Source organism: Drosophila biarmipes, chromosome 2L, assembly GCF_025231255.1.
Source record: "Drosophila biarmipes strain raj3 chromosome 2L, RU_DBia_V1.1, whole genome shotgun sequence".
NCBI lineage: Eukaryota > Metazoa > Arthropoda > Insecta > Diptera > Drosophilidae > Drosophila > Drosophila biarmipes.
In genome coordinates this window covers 21,389,562-21,404,662 of record NC_066612.1, presented here as the reverse complement: position 1 = coordinate 21,404,662, position 15,101 = coordinate 21,389,562, and the positions used below count along the sequence as shown (strand labels likewise).

The window sequence follows — 15,101 nt, the reverse complement described above, 5'->3', positions numbered from 1 at the left end:
TATTTTAATTAAATAAGGCTGGGAAGTGGGCCGCCGACGGATTCAACATTCGGTGGGATTTTTTTATAATTTCCGGGCGAAGGAAGCTCACAAATAGAAAATGTGGCGCACGTCCGAGAAATAACCATTTGAAATGTGATAGCCGAAGTTGTCTGGGGGTGGCAGGTGACGTCCTGGGGAGCTATAGGAAATTGAAATGTTCCATAACGGCAAGGTAATATGCAAAGTGATAAGCAAGGCAGATGTGAGGGCCAAGTTAGACAAGCTTTTTTCCGTAACAGCGTAGTTTGAAGAAGGAATGTTAGCAAAATTGCTTAGTAAATGTGTTACTAGTGGCTAGTACTTAGAATAAGCTTAAAAACTTGTATGATGTCTTGAGTTTTACATAATTTACAAAGGAACTTCCGATGTGTTCGTGATTTCGCGTAAGGCTATTTCAAAGGCCGGTCAAAAAAGATTTTATATACATTTATCTGCCGACTTGGCAAATAAAGCATAGCATACTTCGTAGAGCACACTGAAAATGGAAGCAGCCATCTGCATTTCCTCGGTTTTCCGTGGAAAACTACAGGCTGCAGCGGCAAATCATTTGAGTGTAATTAGCAGTCATTAGCCGGCAATGATGCAAAAACCGGGGGCAGGAATTCGGATTCGAACACGGGGAGAGCACTCACCGATTCGGGCCGCTGGTGGGTGGTGGGGCCGCTGCGGGTGGGGCGGGGGCAACAACAATTGCGCCACCCTGGTCGCCTAATGAAGTTCTGGAATTAATGCTGGAATTCAGCTGGGTTGACGGCGCTGCTGCTGCGGTTGCTGCGGCGCCTGGTGTTGCTGCTGCCGCTGCTGCAGATATTGCTGCGATTGCTGTTGCTGCGATTGCCGTTGCTGCCGGCAGTGCTGTTGGGCTGGAATTTATTTGGTTGTGCAAGAGTGTTTCAAACAATGTTGTCGACATTTTTGCCGCTGTTGCTGTCGGGGCCGTTGTTGTAGATAATGCTGCGATACTGCTGTTGTTGCCGGTGGGCCGCAAATAGGGATGGAAACCCTTTGCAGCCCCCGTAAAAGTTGTTGTCGCTGCGATGGCACCTGAAGTTGCTCCCGAGCTCGTTAGATTCTCTAAATAGTCGTACTTGACCGGCAGTACCTGCTGATGTTGCTGTTGCTGCTGGCTATTGTTGCCGGTATTTAAATGGTTATTGCTGTACGGGCTAGGGTTGCTGCTGCCGCACTCGGCGCTCGAATTGCTGTTGCTGCCATTAGCAACATGGGCAACAGGTGCCGTTGTTAGCATTGTTGTTGCTGCAGTTGCCGCCGCTGATGTTGCTGCTGTTTGTGTTGCTGCTGCCTCTGTTGCCGCTGGACTGCCGCTCAGTTTATCCGCGTGCAGACTCAAGGATTGCAACATCATTTATTACACCTTTGCTTTGTTTTTATTGCCAACTCCTGCAGGTCCTGTCGCTAATTACTTTTAGTGCCGCATTTGGCGAAGCTTGCTTTTTAATTTGCTTCGGGTTTTAGTTTTATTAAAATTGTATATTATTTGCTGCTGGCGAGAGGGTCCTCTTCTGTGTTCAGTTTTGTACACCTTTGTTTATCTTTCTTTATCACAGTTTTTTCACTTTACAATTAGCCTCTGCGCTTACTCTATTTTTTAGCTTTTAAAAAGGGTTGAGCTTGAGTTCCAGCTGTAATTAAACGGAGAACAAAGTGTTTACTGATTAAAATAGGTGTATTAGGGGTTTTGTGTTGTACTATTGGGTGTGGTTAGCGGTTATAAGGTAAGTGTAAATGTAATATAAGACATATTTAGGTATTAAAAATCACATAAAAAAGGGAATGTGGTGCATGTGGAGAAACATTTAATTGAAATGTGCACCTCATTTCCGGAGTTTCCGATTGAGTAGGCAGGCACAGTTTATGGACAGTATTTTGTAAATGAGCAGCCCAGGCCAATATTTATTAATGTTTTAAGTATCCTCTGGTAAAACCGCAGTCAAAATGGCCGCCAGATCCTCCCCCTCGCCCAAGCCACGCCCTCTTAAGCTAATCCCACCGCCCACAGAGCCTAACTGCATAGCTAAGCGCATTTGAATGGAAAGCATATTGACTGACAGACTGACCGCAGTACTTGGGCCACTCGACTGTCTGCATTCAAGGGTCCGCTTTGACTCGCACACAGAAGTGCACCACTACACACACTCTGGCATACGGATACACACTAATGCCAGTGCACTGAGGAAATTTGCGTCAACGATGCAAAGCACCTGCCTACATTTTGTTCACACAAATAGAAATTAAGAATATTTAACATTCCAATTTTTATTGTGAAGAATTAACATTTGTAAAGTGAGTTCAAAGCTACGATACAATCGTTCATTCAGCTTCTGATTATTAAGTTCAAAGTAGATGCCCGCGAAACTATATTTTCTCAGCAAGGAGGAGTTTAAGGAGTTAAGGGTCATACAAACTTCCCTTTCCATTTAAGAATTCGTTTTTCTCTCTGTAGATGTTGGCATCTGCCGCTAAACAGATAAGCATTTCGAGTGCTCACATAGTGAGGAGCGAGAGCCCAGTTGGCCGCATAATGTTGAAGGCCCCAGCTAATTAGTTAAATTGAAATCAAATTATTTGTTGTCGCACTTGACTGGCCACAGGCATGGGCGCCTTAATTAACGCGCCTGCACACACACCGATTGCACCAGATACAGATAGATGTGTATGTGGAGTGAATGGTGGGTAGTTCGGGGAAAAGCACATATTATACACATGGCGTTCGCGCAAGAAAAGCGATTACTGATGGCCTTATTGCTTTACGTCCTGAGCAGTGCATAGGCGGCTGAATTTGAGGCACTTTAAACATTTCTAACAGTTACCAGTTACGCATTTAATATGGCTGGTTAACCTACTACTAAAAAAACCTAAAGCCTAATCCTCGACAAATATTTAAAATATTACGTACGACGGTTGCAGATTCCTCTGTCTAAGTTTAAGGTTCACTCAAGGCACACTCTTTGTGTCCACCCTCACTCTGGGCGAAATTCTCCGGTGCTGCAGATAATCGCATCGAAATTCGCCGGTTTTTCTATTATTTTTTAATAAATTTCGACGCTTGCATATTTTTGCGCTTTTCCTTGGCGTTTTCCGCTTATTTATTTTCGCGGCGCGCTCCAGTGCCTGCTTTATTTTTCGGCTCCGTCCGCTTCTCTTGGCCGGGCTGTGGCAACTGTCGTCGTCGCCATCATCCGCACCCGCATCGTTGTCGTGCCATGAGGCGCTTGTTGCATCCCCGAATTCCCCCCGAGCTGAGGCAAGCGTGTTGGGAAGGCAGTCATCGGTTCGCCAGCGGCGTGCTCCTGCTCTTGCCCCTGCCTCTGCCACTCCGACCGCCCACCTCCTGGCTCCTGCGGATCCTTGCCACTTGCCACGCGCTTATCCTAGCGCCATCAAACGATGTCGACGACAACAGCCTCGACGTCGACGTCGTTAGAGTGAGGGTATGCGAGATATTGAAGGGGTTTTGCCTATATTATTTGGCTATTTTAGGAGCCAAGTAGAGGATTTATGTTTATAAAATCTCTGTAATTTAAGATTGATCCGCATAGGCCCTTAACAGTTTTATCTTCCACCAAAAATATCCTCTTAAGAAGAAGTAATTCACTAAAATTTTCTACGGGCAGTGGCCTGCCCTTTTAAATAAAACCAGTATATATATATTGACGAGCTGTGCACTTTGTATGCGTTTTAATAACATTTTCTCTCTACAACATTTCTAAAGATATGTCTAACAGAAGAGCATCTACCATTCGTGCTAGCCCTCCACGTGATTACCCCAGGCTGCTGCATTATGAGCAGTTATCGCCGCTGTTGCTTTTCGTACTACCACATCGGCTCCTGCAGCTTTAACGCACATGGAGCCAACGGATGTATAGTAGCTACGGGCGGAGATCGGTGGGGAGAAGCAGCCAGCTGTGCCATCCTCGGCGCTGCTGCTGTCACCTTGTAATTTTATTTATCTATTGATTATTGAGTATCTCTTTTCTATTTATTTGCCTTTGTTTATCCACGCAGCGCTGACAGAGAGCTACCCCCAAAGGCAGGGCTCAACCCCCAGTGCCGCAACCTCCACCCCTCAACCCCAACCCCTGGCACCCTTTGGCATTTTTATTAAACCAGATTCCAATCCGGCCGTGTGTGGATACGAGCTGGGCCCCTGGCTGTTTTTTAATTAACTTTAGTGACAATATTTTGCCCAGCCGCTTTTGAGCTGGGGAAACGCACCAGGCAACAGCCCACCACGGCACCCACCAACCCACCGGATCCGAGAGATAATCAAACTTTGCCATTGTATGCAAATGTGGGCAACGGAGTCTTGGTCGAGTTCTTGGTCCCTGGGACCCTGTGACCCCGATTCTCGGTGTTTTCTCTGTCAGCGTCTTGCCACTCTGACAGTTGACATTCCGTAAAGATGTCACTTGTCCAGGGCTGCCTTGTGAACTGTAGCTACAGTCCGTACATGCACCATATATCGGGCGGGAGTACCCACAGATGTCTCGTTCGCACATCCCCATATGTCCGACTCACATGCCGACCCACTCTCTGGCCCCCGTTCACTTGTTGAGCGAGTTTCCTTATCTTATCTCGAGTTTTATTCGTTTGCCTTATTGTGGTTTTGCGTTTTTCCCTGCTTTCGGAGACAATATGGTACACATTCATACGCATATCCAAGTAACTGGAGTTACTGGAGACCGGGGATGAACAGGTCTTTATCTACAGTCGCAGACCAACTCCAGATAGTGTCTTAGATTCAGCAGAGGTATGACTAATCCCAAGAAACGGAGAGGCAGGTGAAGATAAGTAGTTATACAAGTGGAGCTGTGTAACAGTTTTTAGATTAAAGCTTAGCCAATGCAATTTAGGCAGTTTTTGTTTGTATACGCATTATCCGAGTGCGCACTAACATTGTCATATTATTTTACTTGTTTATATTACTTAGGAAACCCATACTCACGTTCAAGGACCAATGTCTGTCACTTCTCCACCCGACAGAACTGCACTACCATTCTACTTCGCTTTTCACACACCTTGTGGCACAAAACCCTTATCTAGGGCACATATAAAGTGCGTTTATCTACAGATATCGGGCGAATCAATCAGGTAAATCACTCGAATAGCACCCGCGAGCTGCACTGATCGAAATCGACGAGGGGACGACCGCACGTAGACGCCAATGGAGAACAACTAACGGAGCCAAAATTCCGATTTCATAGTTCCCGGCCACAAAATGTACCGTCTCCCGCTCGGAAAAGTGTTATCTGCGCTCTGATAAGGGCTTATCGCTTAATTGCTCGCTGATTGCCGTCAGGTAAGTTTCACTTCGCCAGCTCTCCCGCTGCAGAGTTTTCTCTGGCCAAACATTTGCTCCGGCGGAGAGGTGCACTCCCGCTACCGTCGAGTCGAAGTGTTCCGGCTTTGTTTGGGTTTCGTATCGCTGTGGGATAGCACAGGTTGACGGCTCTTTAATTGACTATCTTATCGAGCCCGCGGAGTGCATCGACTGGCGCAGGGAAGTGTCGTCCGTCAGACCGGGCTCAGTCCAGCAAACATTCGGAGGAACTCCCTATCCAGCACTCCTGACGGAACCGAACCCGAGTCCGAATCGGAGTCCCGGGCGATATCATAGAGGAGTCCAAGCGGTCGCTGCAATTACTTTCCAACTCTCGACTTCGCGCTCCATATATCCGCACTATAATGCTCATAAATATAAACTAAGCTCGTGCGAGAGGCCGCCCTGAATTTATATGTACGGATATATCCCTCGGTCCGGTCGCTCCGTCCGTCAGCCGGTGTGTCTGTCTGCAGGCCATTACACAAATACGAGCTACGAAATACCAGAGCTGCGGCGTGGGGAAACGGAGAAAATGGAACCAATGAGCTTGCCACGTAGCCAGGCAAAGTATCGATGAGGTTCGAGTGGGTGACTTGTGGGGTCGTGCGACCGGACAGCCGTTCTCGGCCGCGGCCATAACACCGACGCTCTCGCCGGTGCGGTCGGTCTATATACCATATACATCCTATGTGGATCCGGTAAATAACCGATACGTGTCGGCGGAGGAGAGCTGGTTCTTGTGGGTTTGTTTGTCATTGTGCCATCAAATTATAATAAGCGACTATTTAGTGGTAAATGTGTGTCACTTTACATACGGCCTCTGTCTGTCTCGGTCTCTATCGCTCGCTCCGTTGCTGTCCCTCTCCTCCCCCTCCCCAAGGATATCGTTAAGGGGGTTGGGAGGTGGACAATTGGTTTCCAACTGCCCTGCCCGGAATCGAACACGGAAAAATCGAAAATTCAATTATCTATTCATGGCTTGAGTTATAATTTGGCTCTATTCCTGGCTTGTCCATTTAAGTGGGTATTCAGATAAAAACATTTAATTAGTACTCACCAATTATGTTCGTCGATCAGAGTAATTTTATAGCCGTACTTTGTAGACATTCATGCACAAACTATCAGTCGATAAGAATTGCGAGCCATATATAATAATAGTATAAACCAGATTAGTGACTCACTATATTAAAACTAACCCCAAAAACGACAAAACAGTTTATTTCCCTTAGCCAGTGGTTATATAAAAAGATATACACACTGTAATCAGAGTAAATATAATCCCCACCCACCGCGACTTTAGGCCAAACATAAGTTAATGCGGTATACCAAAATGTTCTGATACCAATCTCCTGCTTATCGGGAGCTAGCGTCTGTGCCTAACTGTTTACCGATTTATCTAATCTGAGATTCTTATCTCGAGCAATTACTCCGCACTTCCTCCGAAGCCAGGTGCCTCCACCCCTCCAAAACTACCCACAGCTCCTGGGTTGCGTCAGACACAGTGGGTCACGTCTGCTTGAGGCCACCCTCAGGTACAGTGGGTGCAAGTAAATGGCCGCCATAAAAAGACGGCCATTGAAGTCCTAGATATGTGCTGGTGTATCCGTATATGGAAAGTTACTTCTGCCCCATTCATTGCCCTTCTACACGGGAAGAAATACCATGGAAATTAATAAATATGAGCAATGATCAATAAAAGGGTTGATAAGTACGATGAAATAATTTATTTTAGAGCACTAAGAAATAGCGGTGAAAAATGGCAACCAACATTGTTGGGCCTATACAAAACCTTAACATAGCCCACAACCATAAACACTTGGGCTTAATATATCAAAAATGTAAATTAAAGGATCTATAAATGCAACTCGAGTTTCTCGCAGTGTGCATGTATGGCAACTAGTAACCCTTTTTGTTCCTGCAATTCGATTTTTTGTGCCCCTATTGCCCCCGTCTGTTTCGGCTGGCCCCGAATAGCGATCAATATTGAATTGAATTTGACCAACGGTTATAGCCTCTATTCGGCGGCGTCCTCGGGCGGACTTCGGTCTGTCTGCGGGCAAGCGTGTTGGTGAGGCGGAAAATGTTATTTAATAATTTACACCGAAGCATTTCGGCAACAAAAAATCCCATTTGGGGAGGCGAAATATTAAACGCCCATCCCCTACGGCGGCAGGCACACGCCCCAAGCTGCGCTGCGACAACCCTTCAATTCCAATAATATTATTAGAAACTCAACTGGAAAATCGAAGTTGAAGAAACCACAGGAATGCGGTTGAAATGCAACAAAAGCCAAAACACAGTTTAGTGGTTGAGTAACGACAACGGCAGAAGCCAGGACATGGTCGTAGTCCTGGGTCAGTCGTGTGGGGGCATATAGACCGACGGGGCAACCGACCGACCGACCGACAGACAGTGGACTACTAATAGAGCCAGGTGAAGCAGGTGGAGGGCAGGGACGTGGCCAGGCCAGACAAAAGGAAGCACAAATAATATAAATTAAATGTGGGGAAAGTCCCCCATGGCAGCCGCCCACTCGAAAGAAAAGCAAGCTGAGTAATTATTTCCGGCAGAGCGGGCAGCCCGGAGAAGGGCAGTCCTGGAGGAGAGTCCTTGCGGTTTGACTGCAACACATGGCCGGACACTTAACCGAAGTGTGGCAAACGGGGTTGGAAAATCTATCTGGGCAATAATTTCGGTTGACATGCTTGCGGTAATTATTGACCGTAATGACAAAACCGTATACGAATACGGAAAATGGAGAGTCCAAGCCCGAGCCCAAACCAATCCCGAGACCCTGACAAATTGCTTTAGTTTTTGGGTCATCTGCTGGTGGGCCGAGTGTTCCTGTTGGGACTGCTAATTGATTGCCGTGATTGACAGCAGTTGATTTTGGGATCGGCATACTTTCGGCAGAAACCACCGCGAAACAAATAAAAATTGTCACCGCCGTCGAACTATAAACAAGCGAGTTGTGAACCATAACTTAAGAGAATTCTTTTTATTTGCATTTGATGCACAAGATTTATGGACCACTGGCCTATATTTAGCGATTTTAATGGAACGAAGCTGTCGAACACAACACAGACGAGCGATTGTCCAAAAACTAATTAATAATTTTTCTATCGCTTATTTTTGGAAAGCTCTTTTTCTATCTCCCATTTTTCCCATTTTTCCGCGATGTTTTCCGATTTTTTGTGTGTTTTGCCAAACTTATTTCAATGCCGGCTATTTTTGATGAAATGTGGCCCACATGTTGGGAATTCGGGGGCTGATAAATACTGAGTGCGACCGGCGAGTATCCCGAAGACCCGTTCCCAAAAGATCAGCTGGAATTTCTCCAAGCCTTCAGTTTAGTAAACTACTTACTCAATGGCAATTGGCTCTAGTTATGTGGGGGAGCTTCCGTGGACTAGAATGATTTCTTTTGTGTGACAAATTGGCCGGGTGACTGTGTGCGCGGAGATCCAAGATACCAGAAGACACACGACAGATGACGCGGAGGAGACCGTTGATCGCGTGAGTTGAACGACAAATGAATTCACTTGATGGGTGAAGTGCGAGGTCAAATCTCTCTTGGATGCCGCACCACGAACGCACTCGCAGAACCTCGATTCACAGATAAACACACAGACACGCGCACGATACGCGCTGCAGATACAATCAACACACAATAAGCGAGGCAAATTGGCAACACATTAAGAACTTACTATGTGTTTATGGCATTTAAAACGTATTTCAGCTTTGTACTAAATTAATTAATTTTTATTAAGGAAATATTATTTAGGTACCCTTTCCATAAAATAACCACAGGATACAACAGGATACTACAATCTTTTCACTGATGTTTATGTTTTAAGAATCTATTTTAATGAAATAATTTTGTTACTTAGTATAATTGGTTTCCTTTTTAATGTACACATATACATTGGCCTTTTTTTAAATATAAGGAAGTAGTAATTCATTTAAAACTCCGTTTCGCATGTCCTTTTTATATTCGTATTATTGATGAACAGCCTTTCCAGATAGGGGCTTTATTTGATGTTTTTTTTGTTTGTATTATTTGAAATTAATAATTTTCCTTCTTATTTATATTTCAAAAGTATTTAATGTTAAACTACGGGACTTCTAAAATCGTATGAACTTTTGAGATCACTTTATGGCTAGACTTTCGTGCACTTTTGAGCTGGCACTGCAAGTGACATGATTCCAAAAAAACTGCACTGGGCCACGAAAATATTATTTTATATATATTGCACTTTATAGCCGTGTGTTTTTCTCTTCGGGCGTGTAAAAGTGAAAATGCGAGTGGGCGGCGACGAACCGGCGACGACGATGCGCGCGATTTTCTCGCGTGGGGCTGGCGGAACGTTCAAGATGGCACTGCCGGGCGATCCACGGCGATCGACTTGACAGTCCATGGAGCCGCCCAGCGGACCCGTCGTTATCCGGAATATAATTAATAAGTATAAATAATATTTCGAGGAATAAAAATTATGCATGCTGTATTTATTTAGAAATTAATTGAATTTGCGGGGCCGTCGGCGGCGTTGGGGACCGTCGTGGTGACCATAATTCGAATCAAAACACAAATTAATTTGTCGCTCCTCTCTCACTGCACTTGCTGCTCTGTTTAATTTCTCAAGATTTCGCGGAAAAGTGTCGGCGAATGTCCACCGGTCAGTGAGAAAGAGAAAAGAAAGCGTGGGCGTCATTGGAAAAGCAGAGTCAAAGTCGCATCTCACCGGATCGCAGTCCCAGCAGTCTCCATCGATCTGCAGCTTTTACGATCTGTCCGAGCAGAACCAAACAAAACCATGGAGTGGAACATCTGTTCGACTTTTATTTACGATTCTTCCTAATTTCTCTCGATGGTCCTACAATGCCACATCGGTGTTTCCCCGCCATATAGGTGATTTTCCTCTATTATTTTTAAATTGCGTGACATGTTGTCAGGCGGATTAGTTTGGCCGTTAGTTTGACAGGCTCTATAAGTAGACACTCAAGTGGGTGGCAATCTAATTTGGCTGCGCTGCTCGAACAATTTGAATATTGCTCGGGGGATTAATGGGTGTGGAAACGACCCATTTGGGTTGCACTCTATAAGTTAAACGAACGCAGATGATCGCTGGTCTTTCTCATGCAGATTGCCAAAATCTGGACATCGTATTTAAATGTTGTTGCTTACACTCAACATTTAAAATATGTCAAGTGACAGACTTAATTATGTTGCCGCTTGAGCGCACAATAAAAGCACCTTATTTATATATAAGTATTTATAATATCGAAATCCATTCTTAAACTTGTAGAATCAAGCAGAGCTTATGTGTATGCTTTATTTTCAGCAAGGAATGCTCCAGGAAGTAGGGGTATTCAATGTCATCTAGATCCGCCCCTGGTTTTTAGTAACAATATTTTTCAATATGTTACCGTGTGAATTTGCTCCCACATGAAAAGCTCTGGTACATTTCCCTCATGCCATTCATCGATCATTCATCTCACAAAACATTGTCAAGTTCATTCCTTTTTCCCATTCCCATAAATCAGAACAAAAGATCTTATTTTATACCACATCCAGTGGCAGTGGTAAGAGGTCCGAAAAAGGCTAAAATTAAAAAAAATCGCCAATTACTCAAGGCACTCGCTTGGCTTTCATAATCCGGTTGTATTGCGTTTTATCATTTATTCAACATAAGGAAAGCAAAGTCCAGAAATTACAAGAGCCTGAGAATAGCGAAAAACAAGGAAAGTGAAGAATAGCTGTTGGCCATCTGCAAGCCCCTTGAGTTTTATCTAAGTACTCGGCCGTTTTCTGGTTTTCTGGTGAAATAATTACCAGCAAGCTTAACAAAAATTCAAGCAACTAAGGGAACAGTTACGACAAGTGCAATACCTCTCTTATTCCTGGCAGATATATCTGATAAGGTGTTTATTAAATGAAAGAAAGTGTTTTTACTTTTAAATACATTTTAGTATTTTAGCCACATATTACATTACATATAACTTTAGTAAAGCTATTTAATTTTCGAAAATACTCAGCCAAAAAAGTGTATACAGGGTACGCAAATCCGAAAGCAGCAAGCATAATTTTGCACGTGTTTCGAATAAGTGGAAACTTTACTTTGGCAAACTTTGTGGCCACCACCAATGCCAATCCGACCACCACTTCACCCCTTGGTAGTGCTCTGGGTGCTTAAAAATGCGCGACCGCATTCATTAGAGCAAATGGCTTAAATACTTGGCCAGTCGAAACTGAACTGATGAATGGCAGCTTAAGATTCGGGATCCAGAACTCCCCAACTCCCACCCCGGCCAGGGCATTTGTTTGTTTGTTTGACTTCGGGCTTGGGGTCTCGGATTAAGTTTGCTCGCCGGGTAAAGTTTCGCATTCCTCCCTTAGTCCACCCCAGTAGCACCGTGTTATCGCCCGGCTGCATACTTTTGCCGCCCAGTGTCGAGCAGCTGCGAGTGCATTTGCCACTGCATACTTTCGGGCATCTCGGCGAAAGTATTTGCCTGCCGCTATTGGAATTTGCAAATATTCTTATAAATTATTATATCAAAGTTCGGCATTACTTATGGCTGGCTGGCTTCGACAGCAAACTTTGCTTCACTCTGCCCACTTTTCCTGCAGTTCGGCTCACTCTCTCTTACTTGACACTTTAGTGTAATTAGTTCTCGTGCGGTTGCAGCTTTGCGGGAAAGTATCTTTGGCTGTGGTAGGCGGAGGGAGGTGGAAATCGCTGGCTTCCATGTTTTTGCGGCTTTTTCATGCCCTTTGATGTGGCAAAAATTTCAATTAATGCAATGCAAAATACTTTTAAACTCCCCTGCCTTACTGCTTATCCCCGGATTATGAAAATCGCTCATGTGCCGCGAGCAAAGATTGCGTAAAATCCAGAACTAATGTATTTGTAAATGCTTGATTGAGCAGCCTGGAGGTGGGTCTGTAAAGTATTAAACTTTCTGGTGTATGTCCTTGTGGGAAATGTATACATGGCAAGGCATATGGTTTGCTGGTTCTTAGGAACAAAAGCATAACTTTCAATTGAGCAAGTGCCTAACCATAGCATACATTACTAGTTCATAAAGTTGGTAAGTCCCCAAAAGCAGTTTAAAATATAGTTCGCTATTAAATCAGTTCGCTTTAAATATTTTCTCTCATTAAAATTATGTGATTGTGATCAAGCAGTCCGGCCAAAATGCCAATTAACAATTATCATTAGTCGGGTTGTCCCATATCGCAAATTACTAAGACAAAGAGAGAATAAACTCCCCACCAGAAACTTCGTTCTTTGGACGCTTTAAAGGAATCATACTCGACACTTTTCAATTAGTGCAGAAAGTTTATTTTAATTGTGACAGTAACACGTTGTTGCCATCGCCACCCAGCCCAAAAAAGCAAGAACAACACGGGCAAGTTTGTCAGGACAATACAAAGCCAAGCAAACTAAGGCCGAAGTCAAGGAGCGCCCTGGGAGCCACAAAATGTCAAAAGAAACTTTTCTGGCCAAGATTAATTACAATTGAAAACAAATGAATGCAAAAACGATAAGCAGCCGAAAGGATTTCCACAGCAGGGCAGCGGGTTGCGGGCTGCGGGGAGAGCCAAATGGAAATGAAAACCCAAAACTCAACTTTGCCAATCAAGATGGAGGAGGGAGTGAGGCGGCTGAAGGAGCTCTAATCGGAGGAATGGTGTTGAAATAAATGTTCACACCTACAATGGAAGCCAGAAGTGCAGGAGCATAGGCTGCACACTTGGAGAAAATATTTTAGAGCGCAAGAATTGAGCGAACTCAACAACTAATAGGAGTAACATATATTTTTTAAAACCATCATAAATATTTTAAGAAAACACATATATTACGTACAATAATATAAGAAAACAAAATATAGAACACATTCACTCTCCAAACCATGTTTTCTCGAAGTGCTGGCAACAACTGCTGGCTAGTCCAGTTTTCGGGGACTCGAACTTCTGACCGATGGAGGTGGCAAAGTTTTGGAGAGCTTCGCTAGCTGGGGATTACTGTGCCGGTCGGCGACGTGACCTGCTTAGTTCTAGCAGGGAGTTGCTCTATTTCGGTTTAGTTTTAAGTTTTTTATTGGGTGTGGGGCTTTTGTTGGGAGAGTGCCAGCGGTCAATGGGGCAGCATTAGCACCACTTAACCCGCAGTGCAGTGTTTTCCCTGTGAAAAACTGTCTGGGCAAGTTTTCGTGCATAAATCATGAAATTAATTAATTTTGACACACACTCCCCTCAGCCGCTCTCTTAAAAAGTAGCGCCATAGCAACTTCGCCATCAAAGTATTTTATACCTCGCTCTTTTTCTTGCAGCCGCCCCTTTGCCAGAAATTAAAAGTAGAATTGAGAAGTGAAACATCAACACCAACAACAACCAAACGGGGAAAACTTGCCTTGCCACGCAAACTTTCCCAACGAGCAGCAGGGAGCAGGGAAAAAGAATCAAGTTTGAAATATGTGCAAAATTCATTCAGTATTTGAAATATTCCAAACTTGCTATAAGTTTCGTATGTTTCGCCTTTTTTCGTTTTCTCTATTTTTCGCTGCTTTTTGTTGCTGCCAAAAATAAAACTTGCGCCGTGAGTTTAATTTTGTTCATGCTGCTAAGTGAGTGTTGAGTGAGTTTCTGGAAAAAATAGTGGAAAAGGGGGATAGTTTGGTCGACGAAGCTCGGGCAAAGTTTGCGCCCAAAATGTTTCCCTATTTAATTGCATAATTTGCGAGCAGACTGAGATTACACCTGCAGGAAGAATCCTTTTTTGGACTCACGAAATTTGTACTTTCATAAGCAGTTCGTATTTTATTTAGCTTCGCCACTTAGTTGAGATCCACTCTGCGGTGCTTCACTAACAAGATTATTCCGCGATTACACCTTGTCAAATCACTACAGCATACAAGGAAATTCTAGTTACTAGACCGACATCTAAAAAGCAGCTGAGTTTAGAAGTTCTTTGAGCAGGATGAAGTCTTTCGCCTTGCTGCTCGTGGCATTGTCTGGTTTCAGTAAGTTACAAGATGTTTTTCAGTAAAAAAGTGACTTGGCTTTTTATAGGTTTCGTCATGGCCGTCCTGCGCAAGCCTCAGACTGATCGAGACAATGGAATGGCTTTTACGGTGAGGGACAGGGATATTCCCGAGGATACAGTAATCGAGGCTTTTCGCAGGAAACTGTACGACAAAATTGAAGCAGTGAAATGGAAGTCACATATTAAATTGTGGGCTGACCTTGGCATTGACGCCCTTAGCCACCCCATTTCAAAACTCAACGAGATGGTGAACTCGGTGGGCCATCATCCAACCTACGAGGTGTGGCTGGCTCAGCTGCGTAAAAAGATTTGGGAGAAGGGCCAACATATTGTGGTGGTGATGTTCCAAAAGGTAAATAAGCTTTTTACTGTCCTGCACGCCCACCTCAAGAAAAAGGTCGACAAAGTTATGGTACGTAGCCCCTATATAATTATAGATCACTGCGATTCTTCTTTTATTCAGAAAAAAAAATCAAGCGATTACGGAGGTAAGCATGGCGAATCTAGATACATCGACTACGATGACTACATTCGAGAATGAATGCTGTCTTCAAAACCCTCTGCATAATATAATAATAATTATGCAGCCATTAAGCCAAATCAAAAATAAATTATTTGTACTTATTAAGTCACGCATACTGCATAAAAAGCTTTACGTTTATTAT

General features: G+C 44.1%; 3 protein-coding genes across 10 annotated transcripts in view; 2 read left to right on the top strand and 1 right to left on the bottom strand.

Annotated features, from left to right (window-relative positions):
- LOC108033680 (CUGBP Elav-like family member 1) overlaps nucleotides 1-9,500 on the bottom strand; it is a 58,057-nt gene extending 48,557 nt beyond the window's left edge. The window contains exons 1-2 of one of the 5 annotated variants that reach the window (XM_044094461.2): nucleotides 8,753-9,500; nucleotides 675-1,685 (exon numbers count right to left, since the gene is read on the bottom strand). In XM_044094461.2, coding sequence (XP_043950396.1) covers nucleotides 675-1,408 — 734 coding nt within the window. In that variant the 5' untranslated portion in view covers nucleotides 1,409-1,685; nucleotides 8,753-9,500. Of the gene's footprint in view, nucleotides 1-674; nucleotides 1,686-5,008; nucleotides 5,720-8,752 lie in introns of those variants that run through there. The other 4 variants (XM_017108147.3, XM_017108139.3, XM_017108136.3 and 1 more) reach the window with 4 other exon arrangements.
- A 62-nt stretch (nucleotides 9,501-9,562) lies between these two features.
- LOC108033683 (uncharacterized) lies at nucleotides 9,563-9,796 on the top strand. Its single transcript, XM_017108149.3, has one exon. The coding sequence runs from the start codon at nucleotides 9,686-9,688 to the stop codon at nucleotides 9,794-9,796; it is 111 nt and encodes a 36-aa protein (XP_016963638.1). The 5' UTR covers nucleotides 9,563-9,685.
- A 4,511-nt stretch (nucleotides 9,797-14,307) lies between these two features.
- LOC122818852 (uncharacterized) lies at nucleotides 14,308-15,085 on the top strand. Of its 4 annotated transcripts, none has more exons than XM_050885628.1 (3): nucleotides 14,308-14,413; nucleotides 14,463-14,788; nucleotides 14,900-15,085. In XM_050885628.1, exons 1-3 carry the CDS (start codon nucleotides 14,371-14,373, stop codon nucleotides 14,975-14,977), a joined length of 447 nt encoding a protein of 148 aa, XP_050741585.1. In that variant the 5' UTR covers nucleotides 14,308-14,370; the 3' UTR covers nucleotides 14,978-15,085. The 4 variants fall into 4 exon arrangements, with proteins under 4 accessions (XP_050741585.1, XP_050741584.1, XP_043950321.1 ...); XM_050885627.1 differs by having other exon boundaries at nucleotides 14,463-14,848; XM_050885629.1 differs by having other exon boundaries at nucleotides 14,344-14,413; nucleotides 14,463-14,524; nucleotides 14,575-15,085.
- Nucleotides 15,086-15,101: the final 16 nt, after the last annotated feature.